The following is an 11,330-nucleotide window of genomic DNA, read 5'->3' on the forward strand; positions in this document are numbered from 1 at the left end:
ACAGCAGCTATCAGGACAAGAGAGAAGTGGTTTGAGATCACAAGCCTTGAAGGGCTTTTAGAGAGGGGAAGTGGACAGAACTGATGATTTCCTCTCGGAATGATCTCTGACTCCCCATTTTAATGGCCGAGTCCCAAATGAAAAAGCAGAAAGGCCACTTGGTGCCTCACTAAAGCCATGGATTTCCCCTCTTAGCAAAGATTTGCTTCTCCTGCAGAAAGTAACGTTTGTGCTACTTTCTGTCACTGTGATGTGCTAGCTCTAGACTGCTCAAAGCCCCCCTTCCTCTCAGAAAAAAAATTAAAAATTGTGCGTAGCCTTTAGCTGCAAGAGGTGCAAAAGAGGCTTCCACCTGACTCTGCGCTGCAGTGCTTTCCCTCCCTGCCGCTGCCCACCACCCCCTGCAGCTCATGGACATAATAAACCAGAATCGATCGTCCTTATTTCCGAGCAACTGCGCATTTTGTAACTTTTAAGCTAATTTCCAAGTGTGAAGTATACTGCCTTGGAAGCTTGCTGTTCCCTCCTGCATTTTGCCTGTCAAGCTCCGTTTAGGCCCCAGCGCACTTGGCAAGACTGAGAAGAAAACGCTCTCACCTCTAGGATATCGGTGGTGGGAATTTCCATGGATTCCGTCCCTCCGTAGTACAAATACTGCATCAGCATCTGAAATGGGAAGGAGGCCAGGCATGGAGGCGTTATCGCTGCAGGCACAAGAGGCTGCGAGTGGCTGCGTTCCCCTTCCCGAGCAGGCAGGAATCGCCTCGGATGTGGCTCTCGCCTCCACTTTTAGCTTTTTTTTTTTTTATCCCTAGTGTTGCAAATCTGCCGCTTTCTAATATTCTTTTCTTCCTCAGGCTCTGAAAAGGGCCCTGTTGAGGATTTGAAGCCGAGGGTTGCCAGTGTGTGTCTCTGAGCAACAGGAATACCCTCGTCAAACGGTTCCTTCTCGGGGTTTTGTAAGAGCCTCGCGGGCCGGTCTCACGCGGAGCTGCCAGCTCGCCCGAGCACTGCGACCGCCGAGCCGTGAGCGTGAGCGCGTCTCGGGGACCTCCCAGCTACTCGTGTGCCCCTGCTGTGCTTCTAATCAGCTTCCAGCCCCCCCAGGAAGGCCAGAGGGAAAGGCCTAATTGTTTGCAGGGAGAGCAAGAGGCGGCTTCTGCTCTTTGATCTCCATGTGTGCACCCCCGGCTGAACCGGCCCCGGCTTATCTAGGGAAGGACAAGATCCGGGGCTGGAAGGAGAAGTTGTTCCTGTGTCCCGGGCACTGTATGAGCAGGTGTGGGGACTGTGTGCCATGCTCAGTGTTTCCACCAGCAGCAGTAACAAAAACTAAGCCTCTGCTTTCAAAATTACCTTGTTTGTGTAGTGGAAGCTGCTCTCCAGCAGAGCCCTGAGCAGGACACAGATGGCTGGTGGCACAGCATCCTCCTGCTGCAGGACACCATCATCTCCTTCACCTGCCTGATTTTATTTACCGTCAGATTGTTTAATTCCATGAAATACTTCACTTTTTTAATTTGTTTTTGATTTGTTGCTCCCTTCAGTGAAGCGAAAGTTTCCCTTTAGAAAACTTTCCATGTAGAAACGTCGTTATGGAGGTTTGTGCCAATATTGTTGTTCTCCCATGGCCTGAGCTGCAAAATGTGGATGTCACCTGTCCAACACAGAACTTGTGTAGCCCCTTTCGGGTAGAACAAAGATCTTACAGCCAACTTCATTCCCTCTACGTGAGATCCAGTACTGCCGACCAACAGCTTTGCTCTTTTGTTTGCTAATAAAAAGAGGAAAAGCCTCAGCCCTGTAGTGAAACAGTTACACAACCTCTCCTGCACGTCAGCTTTCCCTGTTCTCTACTCTTCTTCCAAATTTGAAATGCAGATCTGGAAAATCTGGAATAACTTAACTATCACGTTTCACTGACTTGGGGTTTTTTTTGTAATTCAGGTGTGTGTTAAGTAACCTGCTTTCTCAGCATCATGAATGAACCTCAGGTCCATTAAATACAGAAATGACATTAAAGCAAAGTGCAGCTCTCAATTTGGAGCCTTTCTTGAAAAGGATGCCATTGATTTCTGATCATCTGACTTGAATGACTCTGAAGCCTGGCAGTCCACCTGCTGTAAATAAGTTTACTTTTTGCTTAGCACAGCACAGAAACGGTGCCTTATGAAGTATGAAAATGGTGTCTTTAAAGTATAAAACTACTTTCGGTAGAAGACTCTCCTGTTTTACAAAGAGTCAGCTGCCTAGTAAGAAAATAAGAATATGGGCTGCTTTAAGGTTGGTCCTAGCTGAAAGCTTTTGACACAGATCAGAATACTCCTGAAATACAGGTGTGTTGAAATTAATTCCATCTCTACCTGTAAATGATCTAGGATGGAAGCGAAGACCATGCCAAGGCTTACTAAGAGTGTGAGAAGATGAAAAGAATAAAGAAAAGGTGAAGTCACATACCTTGAAAATACTGTATTTCATGTCACCGATTTCAACGGTCTTGCTGCCGTGGCTGTCGCGTTCCGTTTTATTGGTCATCAGCGTCTTAAACCTGAGAAAGGTTTTAACAGATTTTTGTATTAGTGCTTCACGTAATCCTGACCTACTGACAAACAGCCCAAGTGAGAGGAAAGTAAAGATCTTGCCTTCTTCTTGTCTGCAAGTTGAAAATAGAAACGTTGCTTTCAGTTAGTTTCGAACTTTGGGGACAACTTAAGTTGTCAGTAGAGCTCTGGGAATCTCTGACACACCCTGGAGTGCCTAGAAAAACCCATCTTTATTCTCCTGTTAAGAGTAATAGTAGCAAAGATGTGGCGTGGTCCTGCAGAGATGAATTACGGGCTGTAGTCTGTGTCCTTGGCAGCTGCAGTGAGCGTGTGAGAGCGAGAATCGGTCACACAAATGAGACGCTGAAGGGCCAAACCTTTTATCACTTCGCTGAAGAAAGCGACTCACCTGTTGGATGCAGTAACCAGCAGGACTTTGTGTGCATAAAAGAGCTTCCCTTCTACTAAGAAAGTCACATCGGACATTTCTTTATTGTTTAGAAAGTGAGGATCTGTTAAGGTAAAGAGGGGTGGGAAAAGAAAAAAAGTGTGTGAATATTTTTTGACACTTTAATAAAAATCACAAGAGCTTTGCTGTTCAGGTGAGTATCTTACCAAGCCGAGCTGGCAGCGTCTTTTGGATTTCTGGAATGCTGGGGATGGGGCTGCTGCCGTAGCAGTGGGTGAAGATGGATGCGAGCTGCTGGTTGATGGAATCGTTCTGTAAGGAGGAGGGGACAGGTATCACCGATCGGCACTTGGTATGGAGCAGGTTTCAGACATGCTGTAACAATTCCCTTGAGGCTTTTAGCAACTGCATCCTACAAAAAATAACCTCCAAACAGAGCGACAAGGGCATGATCGGAACAAGTACGCTCTGACACAGTTCTCTTGGCAACAATTTATGGGCCGACCTCTGGCAAAGGAAAAAGAATCCATCGGCAAGAGCTCATCCCTCCGCTTCTGTGGAAGAGGTGAGCCCACAAGTGTGTTCTCAGCAAGGTTTGAGTCATGATAATTGTCAGAGACCAAGTTCCAGTTCCTTGTTTGCTGTACATACCCCTCAGCTTCCCCTGTCCCTGCATTTCAAGCGTTACCCCATCTCCAGCGAGAAGGTGGGATCCCTCGACCTGGAGGGCAGCAGCCTATGGGTGGAGAACATGGTAGAGACTGGGGGAACTTATCTGCAAAATGGGACAGCTAGAGCATATACCATGGATCAAATCTGTTCTAGGTATGCCTTGAAAAGCAAGGAAAAACCAGTCGTAGGCAACCTTTAAATATAAGAAAAAAAAAATGGAAAATGTTGCTGAACAAGAGCACAGTTCAGAAAACTCTTCCGCTTACATTCGTGTGGTTTCAAAAGCCAGTTGCTGAGCTGGACTTTAACAGAATGACTTTCATTTCTATTGAAATTAATGTCTTCCCTGTGAGGGCTGCTTTGGTGGGCTGTATGTGAATTTAGATAAAAGCCATCAGGGCCGTTTTCACACTGTAGCTCAGGAGGGACTTTACCTGGGTATTCACTTGCCGTTGTTGTGCACAACCTCGTACAGCAGCAAAAAACCAAGCGCTTGATTTTGATACAGTTACAAAACTCACACTTACTTTGCTGGTTTTGAGGATGTCAAACATGAGCTGCAACCCTTCGCTAACCAGTTCTTCATTATAGTCCTCTTCTTTAATGGTGACAAATTCCCGTAAGAGGGTCTGTACGACCGAGTACCGCGACTGGTAGAAGGTTGTCCGCAGCGACTCGATCCACACGTGGAGCTTCCACGGCACTCCTGGAGCCACAGCAAAAAGGACAGTGAAAGGGGACGATTTGCTGAAGAACCTGGCAGTAGACTGTCCTGCTGCTGTTACGCTTAGCGGCGTGGAAGTGGATCTTAACGTACATCCCGACAGCAGGTGCATCTTTCTCTTGATATTAAAGAGTCACAGATTAAATGACTTACCTACAACAGCAAAGGATCGGTACCAGAACCCTTATTTGGTCCCTATTGCGTATTTAGCTTCATGATCAGTCAGAAGTACAAATTAAATTTGAGCTGAACTTGTAAGGCTGCCTAATCCTACACAAACCCACGTTCGTGAGGTCTCTGCTGATGGTTACCTCTAACAGTCTGGACACACAAGATTCAAAGCTTCTCTTTCCTACCTTTAGATCAGATTTGTTCTTTCACCTTAAAGCATTTCATCTCTGATGTTACCTTTAGGTTTGAGACCAGCTTCTTTAACAGTGAATTTTAGGTGTCAAAGAGACATTCCCTTTGTTTTTGATACTTGGGAACAGAGGACCCAGCCAAAAGGGAGGCACACCCCAGATCAGTAGGAACTTGAAAAGATAAAAACCTTCAGAGGAGCCTCACACACTTTTTTTATGTGAATTGGACAGCTGGTTCCCATAAGCTTGGGATGACTTTGCAGTTGGTCTTACAGATTCTTTTCCAAGTGGAAGGGGCAGAGGAAAAAGCTTTTGACATCCTAGATGCTTTAAAATGAAACACCTTACCGAGTGCTCTGAGCTCCATGGTGATGTCGACGTAGCCGTGCTCGGCGCTGTAGTACATGGCCTCCTGCAGAGCCTTCATTCTCGTCTTACACAGCCTGACTTGCCCCTCGCTGGAGCTGCCCTGGCTCGAGGTGTCGCTCTCCACTCCCTCGGCTAAAATCTCCTCCAGCGAGAGGACATCTCCCTTCAGCTGCTGGGGCTGGGTCAGGAGCTTGCGCAGAACATTCCTGAGGGAGGGACAAGAGGCATCGCTTATCCATAAATAAATCGTCAGCAACTCGGAGAGGACTGTGGTGATTTGAGTTTAGGGGTCTGGCTTAGCGAGGAATAATTTCCTTGCCGAAGACAAAGCTGGCAGATACGGAGGAATTTTTTTTGTTTGTTTGCAATTTCACACAGCAGTTGCGAGAAGGAGCCTTTCTTGTTTGTGTCCAGCCACTTTGGAAAGCTCGCACCACCAGTGTCCCTACAGCCAGCTGGAGCCATCTGCCACAGACCTTCCCCAACCCCACAAGGCCACCCCGGCGCTCAGCTGCGTTGCCACTAGCTGGTGCTCTCTTGGCACCCACACCACACCGCGTGACCAAAACCAGCGAATTTTGCGCTTTCGGATCACCCTGCCCTACCCCATTGGAGAACAAGCCTTGAATTTCACTGGTGGCACGGTTAGATGCTGCAGGAGATCGTGGGAGGGGAACAGAACAGCGTTTGTGCAGTTTTACTCGGTAAATAACTGGGTTAGGCCGTTGCAGCTTTGCAGAGTTTGGGCTTCAGTTGAGCTTGGGGTATCTTCCGTGGTGGATCCAGATGTGCGATGTACCTGGAGGTGCAGTTTTGGCACCGCTGTGAGGCACAGCTACGTTCAAGCAAGGTAGCTACTATTTAACGTGCTGCTGGAAGGGCCAGCTGTGCTGCGGTAAGACCCGGTAGCAATCTCTTAGCCCATCTACAGGGTTGGGTTCAGGGCTGTTTTAATTGGCTTGTTACACTAACCTTTTTTTTTTTTTTAACTGGGAACAGAAGAATTTCTGGAGCAGTTACTAAAGTAATGTCTTCTTTCTAAGTAACTACTCTGAAAAGAGCGTTGAAAAGCCCAGGCTGGCTTTGCAGCACTTTAATGACAGATCTCTTGGTCAGCCATCCAAAAACCAGAGGTGCAGTCGGCCAGACTCTGTCACAGATTATTTTTGCCTTGTTAATGTGATTAGAGTCAGGTCTAACAAGACCCACAATCTCATAACTTACCTATAGGAGGAACTTAGTCTGCTCCTGTATGGCCCAGAACCAGCTCCTGCTGCAGAGCTAGACCAGCAAGTGAGAGAAGAAGCCAAAAAAGCACAGATCTTTCTGTTGTATTTTGTGCTTTGGACTAAAATATAATCCATTTCTTTTATCAAAGTTATAGTTGCTGAATAATGAAAATCTTGCATAATTTCTTCTCAAAGGGATAACACGAGAGCAGCTGCCAGTTCCCCAAAACACTCCAAAGGCACCACCACCATCAGCATCAGAATGGTCTGAAAAGCTATCAGGAAAGCCTTCACACCTTTTTCTAAACTGCAGACGCAGGGATTTGGGTATGACAGGTAATATAAATACACACACTATAGGAATACCTACTGCAAGAGCCTTTGGCAAAACCCCCCAACATTCTGACGGTGAACGAAGCTCTACCTGTGCCCATGAGCCGCTGAGTGACTGAAGCAGTTCATATCCTCATGAAGCGACGAAGACATCCCGTTGACTTCCAGCATGCTCAGGAGTGGATCAGCACCCCGACTTAGCAATAAGCTGACCAACTCGTAGTTCCCTAGGTAAAAAAAGGGACGGAAAGATAATAATGATTCTCTGTCTGTTACCTCTTTGAAAGCCTGTAACGTAGGACTGCCAGCAGACACTGTACCAGCAATATAATCAATTAAATTTCTTCATATAGCTGTTATTTTTCCCCAGGCTGAACTTAAACTTGTTAGTTTTTGCATCTGAAAGTTGTTTAGATCCAAGACCTGCCTAGACCAGACAGAAGCTGGTTTGTCTTTCTTCAGAGCACCCTGTTTCAGTTGGCTTCACCCTGGAGGTGCCTGTTGGACTCGTTGCCAAATCAGACCCTCTTAGAGCCCATCCAGCTCTCGCCACCTGCCGACAGCAGACGGGCTCCTATAAGAGTTTTCGAAATGGAAACAAACCCACTGGTGGTGTTTTTAGCAGACTTTTTAGTAACTAGCAAGTTGCTACCCATGTGAGATCTGTCGTAACTTTTGAGGAAACGAGCAAACCGCTACCTGCCTGAGATCTTTCCTGTGCCCACGGTACCTCCGAGCGCGGCGCAAAGCAACTCCTGACATGTTTTACAGATGCCAGACCCCCATGGGAAGGGGTTGTGGTTTTTCTGCGGCAGCAAAGGACAGAGAGCACCGAGGCTGCGCTGAGCTCACCTGCGGCCGAAGCCAACTGAAGAGGAGTCTCGGCGTAGTTGTCTTCTCCGCTGTTAACGGCGGAGCCCTCGACGTGGGCACCAGCATCCAAGAGCAGCTGCAAGAGACACAGGAAAGACAGGGAGTTGAGAAAAGAGCAATTCAGAAAGACAAAACAGCGTGTGGGGAAAGGAAAAGCGAGGAGATTCCTGGCGAAGGGCGCGTGCGCGCAGAGGGGCCACCTCAAAGGCTGAAGCAGAATATCCAGTACAAGGCAAATTTCTCTTGCTCAGCCTAGGGCTAAAGTCACCACGTGAACGTCCATTTAAAATTTTCTTATTTTCTTGTACTTTACTGGGCTTTTGATAGGCCGCAAAGGTGCTCAGCTGGCAGCCTGGAGAACATAACCAACAGAACTTTTTTTTTTTTTTTTAAAAAATAAAAAATCTCCTTTATGAACATGGGTTAGCAATTGTCATTTCCTCACTCCAAAGAGCTCTGCGATCGGAGCTGCTGTGCAGCACAGGAAGTCCATCTTCTTTAGTTCCACGCCGCCGTGGGCAGGAAACGAGGTTCCTCTAGGGAATTATCCCTGGGGACCAAACCCCCTCTTGGACTTCTCAGGCGTGAGGAGGCAGCTCCGGTGATTTGCCAACAAACAGAACCTTCCTCTGAACACACCGAGCTGCTCGGGGGGAAATTACCCCCCTTCTCAGGTGATGGGGAGAAGGTTACAAGGTGATGGGGACATTTTACAGCCAAGGTAGAGCTGGCAGGTGGCACTAGGGCACCCAGAGCAGGACTTGTGGGTGCCAACCAGTGGGTGCTGTCCCTCTGCCGCGGGTGCTCGGCTGCTGCGGAGGTTCCTCCACTGTGAGTAGGAGTCCAGCTGGTTGTATCCTATAACATCATCACAATTTCACAGTATCAGCCATCCCCAATTAGCGCTGACCTTGGCCTTGGCCACCACCACCTTCATATTTTTATAAAAAAACTTTTTTGCAGAGCGCAACGGCTGGTTTGTTTCTCTCTTGAGACGCCAGCGATTCCACGCAAGTGCCGCGTGGCCGACCTCAAAGGTGATTTTCTACAGCGCTTTCAGCAAAAGCTGGCATCTGCCCTTTTAATAATAGTTGCTGAATGAAAGAAATAAAAGAATTATGCAAATTTTAGAAGTTTTCACCAAAAAAATAAACATTGGGGGTAACGCAGTCCAGCAGGAGTTTTGATACACTTGGCTGCATGTCCTGGGAGAATCAGGCTCTTATCTCACACACAAATTAAGGCTGTCCAACCTTTGTCATAGCAAAGGCTGCCCTGGCCATTCGCCAGCTGGAATCTAATCTTTGTCATTCTTTCCAAATGTACACAAGCAAAAATAAATAAAAAAAATGCCTGTGCACAGCCTCCATTTGCTTATGGATTTTTTTTTTTTTCCCTCGCCCTTTGAGCAAAAGGTCAATTAAATCCACCAGCAGCTGACTATCTGCTGTGATCAGTTTTGTGAATTCCTTGAGAAGCTCAGGGTAGGATTTGCCAGGATTCTGCCCCATTCCGGTGCCCCTGCGTTAACTCCCCAGAACAGGGAGCGGCGAGGATGCGAGAGGCTCGACTCCCCCAGCAGCTTAAATCTTATTCATTCTCAAGGATTACAGAGGAGGTTGCAGGTGATTTGCTGCCATCAGAGCGGAAACCAGCACGCGCTTAATTGGTGCACATGTAAATGTACAAAGCAATTAACAGCCAAGGTCAGAAAGCATCCTGATGGAGCAGTCTACCTGTAACCGCTGCACAAGAAAGCACTAATCTAATACCAGGAAAAGGGCAGCGCAGCGTTGTTGTGCAAGTGGTGAGCCACAGAGCGATACTGAAACCAAAGAAAGAGAAGAAAAGGGACTGTGTGCTATTATCAAGGCCTTAGCTAGGAATTATGTCATCGATTCACAGCAGTTTCCCCAAGCGAAGCATCAGTTGCAAGGTGCTGCCCTCCGTGTCTCCGGTGAAAATGCCCACCCAGGGGATTTCCCTCTGCTTACCTGAACAACGGAGATGTGTCCGTGCAACACGGCGAAGGTGAGAGCGGTCCAGTGCCGGCTGTCGGGATGGACCGACGGGTATCGTGGAGAGGTACTGGGAACCTGGGAGAAAGGAACCAGTAACACTGCAGCCTCTGCCTGCCAGAATCTTTAGGCTGGTACGTGACTGCCTTCTTTCTCTGGAAGCGGCAACCCCAGGGAACGGTAACTTAGGCCGTTTAGAGAAACGCTGCCAGCACTAGTTGCTCTGTCCAGTCCCCTTGACCTTTTTAATGGGCTTACTGGTTTCCCCTCGTGGCAGCTCTTCCAGGAGGGAGGCCCCTTCACCCCCTCCCTGCCAATGCCCATCAGAGCCACCGACTGCTCCAAGACGTTTCGAAGGTTTTCTTTCCCCCCTCCCAAATCCCTGAAGCGATGATTTCTGAAAGAAGGAGCTTGGCTCAGAGGCTTCCAGAAACGAAGCCTTCAGTTGCTGGTTTACAGAAGAATAATTAGGAGGAGACAGTCCTCTGTTACTCACCGGTATGTCTAAATTTGCTCCAGCATCTATAAGCATTTGGACCATGGCTTCGTCTCCAGCAGCACAAGCGTACATTAGTGGGGTCATACCCTTCAGGAAAAACAAACAAACCAACAAAGTTATCTTTCTCTACCTGTCAACAGCAAAATCGGAAAGGAACGTGGACAAAACATCTGGGGAATACAAAAGGGATCACTGAAAATCCCAGCCACCCCTCGTCCACAATTCTTGGGCGTTCTCCAGGTTGCCAAAAAAAGAAATACCCTTTTTTTTTCAGATCGTTTGTAGCCAGATGAACCGAAAGCAGAAAACAACACAAAGATATGCAAGATGAATCTATTTGGCCACTTAGCCCCATTGCTAAAATCCTATTTGCCACGATATTTCAGCCTTTCAATCCCATAAATCTCGCTCTCTCTACTTAACCAGCAAACTGTGACGGCTCAGAGATGAATTAGAAGAGGAATGAGCCTTACTTACGGAGTTCATTCCAGAAGTAGCCAAGGATGGAAGGGAAATGGCCTAGTAAAATCCATTCCTACTCACATCTTGCAGCTTTCCCCTCCCCTCAATTATTGTGAGCGTTTGAATTTTTTTTCCCAGGCAGCATCTCTGCTGCTCCCTGTATAATAATACAGCTTCGTCTTTAGCAAGGGACACGGCTTGTAAACCAGAATTACATCTCACACCGAGGAGTTCTGGTCTTGTAGCTGCAAAGGTGTCTTTTCAAAACAGCCCCAATTCCAAGCTTCCTGCATTTGAGGCCGTTACATCCGCAAAGATGTTTTGAGGGTATGCTGGAGGTTCATTTAGTTTTTGCGGGGGGGGCTTAGGAGGACCCACTCTCATTAGAGATGAGCAAACTTAACTGGGAATTCAGAACTCGGCTCTGCAGGCATGAGCCCATATTTCCTGCCGCAGCAGTTTCTGCTCAAGGGCTTCCTTTAAATCTGTAGGATGGTGGAAAGCAGCAGGGAAGATAAGCCAGCGTCAGGATTTGGTCTGAAATGGTACGGCAGTAAGACACCGTCGGTGAGAAAACCTCTCTACTTGAACGTAAACCCTCCCTCCTGCTAAATATCGTACCGCTTCTGAGACACGACAGCTCATTCGCATTGCAGTGACAGCTCTAACGAGTGTTTATTTGGGGAAGGGTGTTTGGCTTTTTTTTATACATTAAAAGCTAATTCAATGCACTGAACGATACCCCAGAGAACAGACTCGGCTGTTACTTGATGGGGCTGACAGCACAAGCAGAAGCAGTTAGAGCCTCCCCAGACAACCGAACCCCCGCGGTTCCGC

General features: G+C 47.6%; 1 protein-coding gene across 1 annotated transcript in view; it reads right to left on the reverse strand.

Annotated features, from left to right (window-relative positions):
• The window catches only part of ABTB2 (ankyrin repeat and BTB (POZ) domain containing 2), a gene marked incomplete at its 5' end in the record, with an annotated part of 18,838 nt that overhangs the window by 1,659 nt on the left and 5,849 nt on the right, over positions 1–11,330 (reverse strand). Inside the window, 10 exons of the mRNA XM_009869711.1 lie at positions 599–666; positions 2,458–2,548; positions 2,953–3,055; positions 3,159–3,264; positions 4,152–4,330; positions 5,059–5,285; positions 6,733–6,868; positions 7,494–7,590; positions 9,509–9,610; positions 10,029–10,118. Of these exons, the coding sequence (XP_009868013.1) occupies positions 599–666; positions 2,458–2,548; positions 2,953–3,055; positions 3,159–3,264; positions 4,152–4,330; positions 5,059–5,285; positions 6,733–6,868; positions 7,494–7,590; positions 9,509–9,610; positions 10,029–10,118 (1,199 nt within the window). The remainder of the gene's footprint in view (positions 1–598; positions 667–2,457; positions 2,549–2,952; positions 3,056–3,158; positions 3,265–4,151; positions 4,331–5,058; positions 5,286–6,732; positions 6,869–7,493; positions 7,591–9,508; positions 9,611–10,028; positions 10,119–11,330) is intronic.

Source organism: Apaloderma vittatum, unplaced genomic scaffold (genome assembly GCF_000703405.1).
Source record: "Apaloderma vittatum isolate BGI_N311 unplaced genomic scaffold, ASM70340v1 scaffold23175, whole genome shotgun sequence".
Classification (NCBI taxonomy): Eukaryota; Metazoa; Chordata; class Aves; order Trogoniformes; family Trogonidae; genus Apaloderma; species Apaloderma vittatum.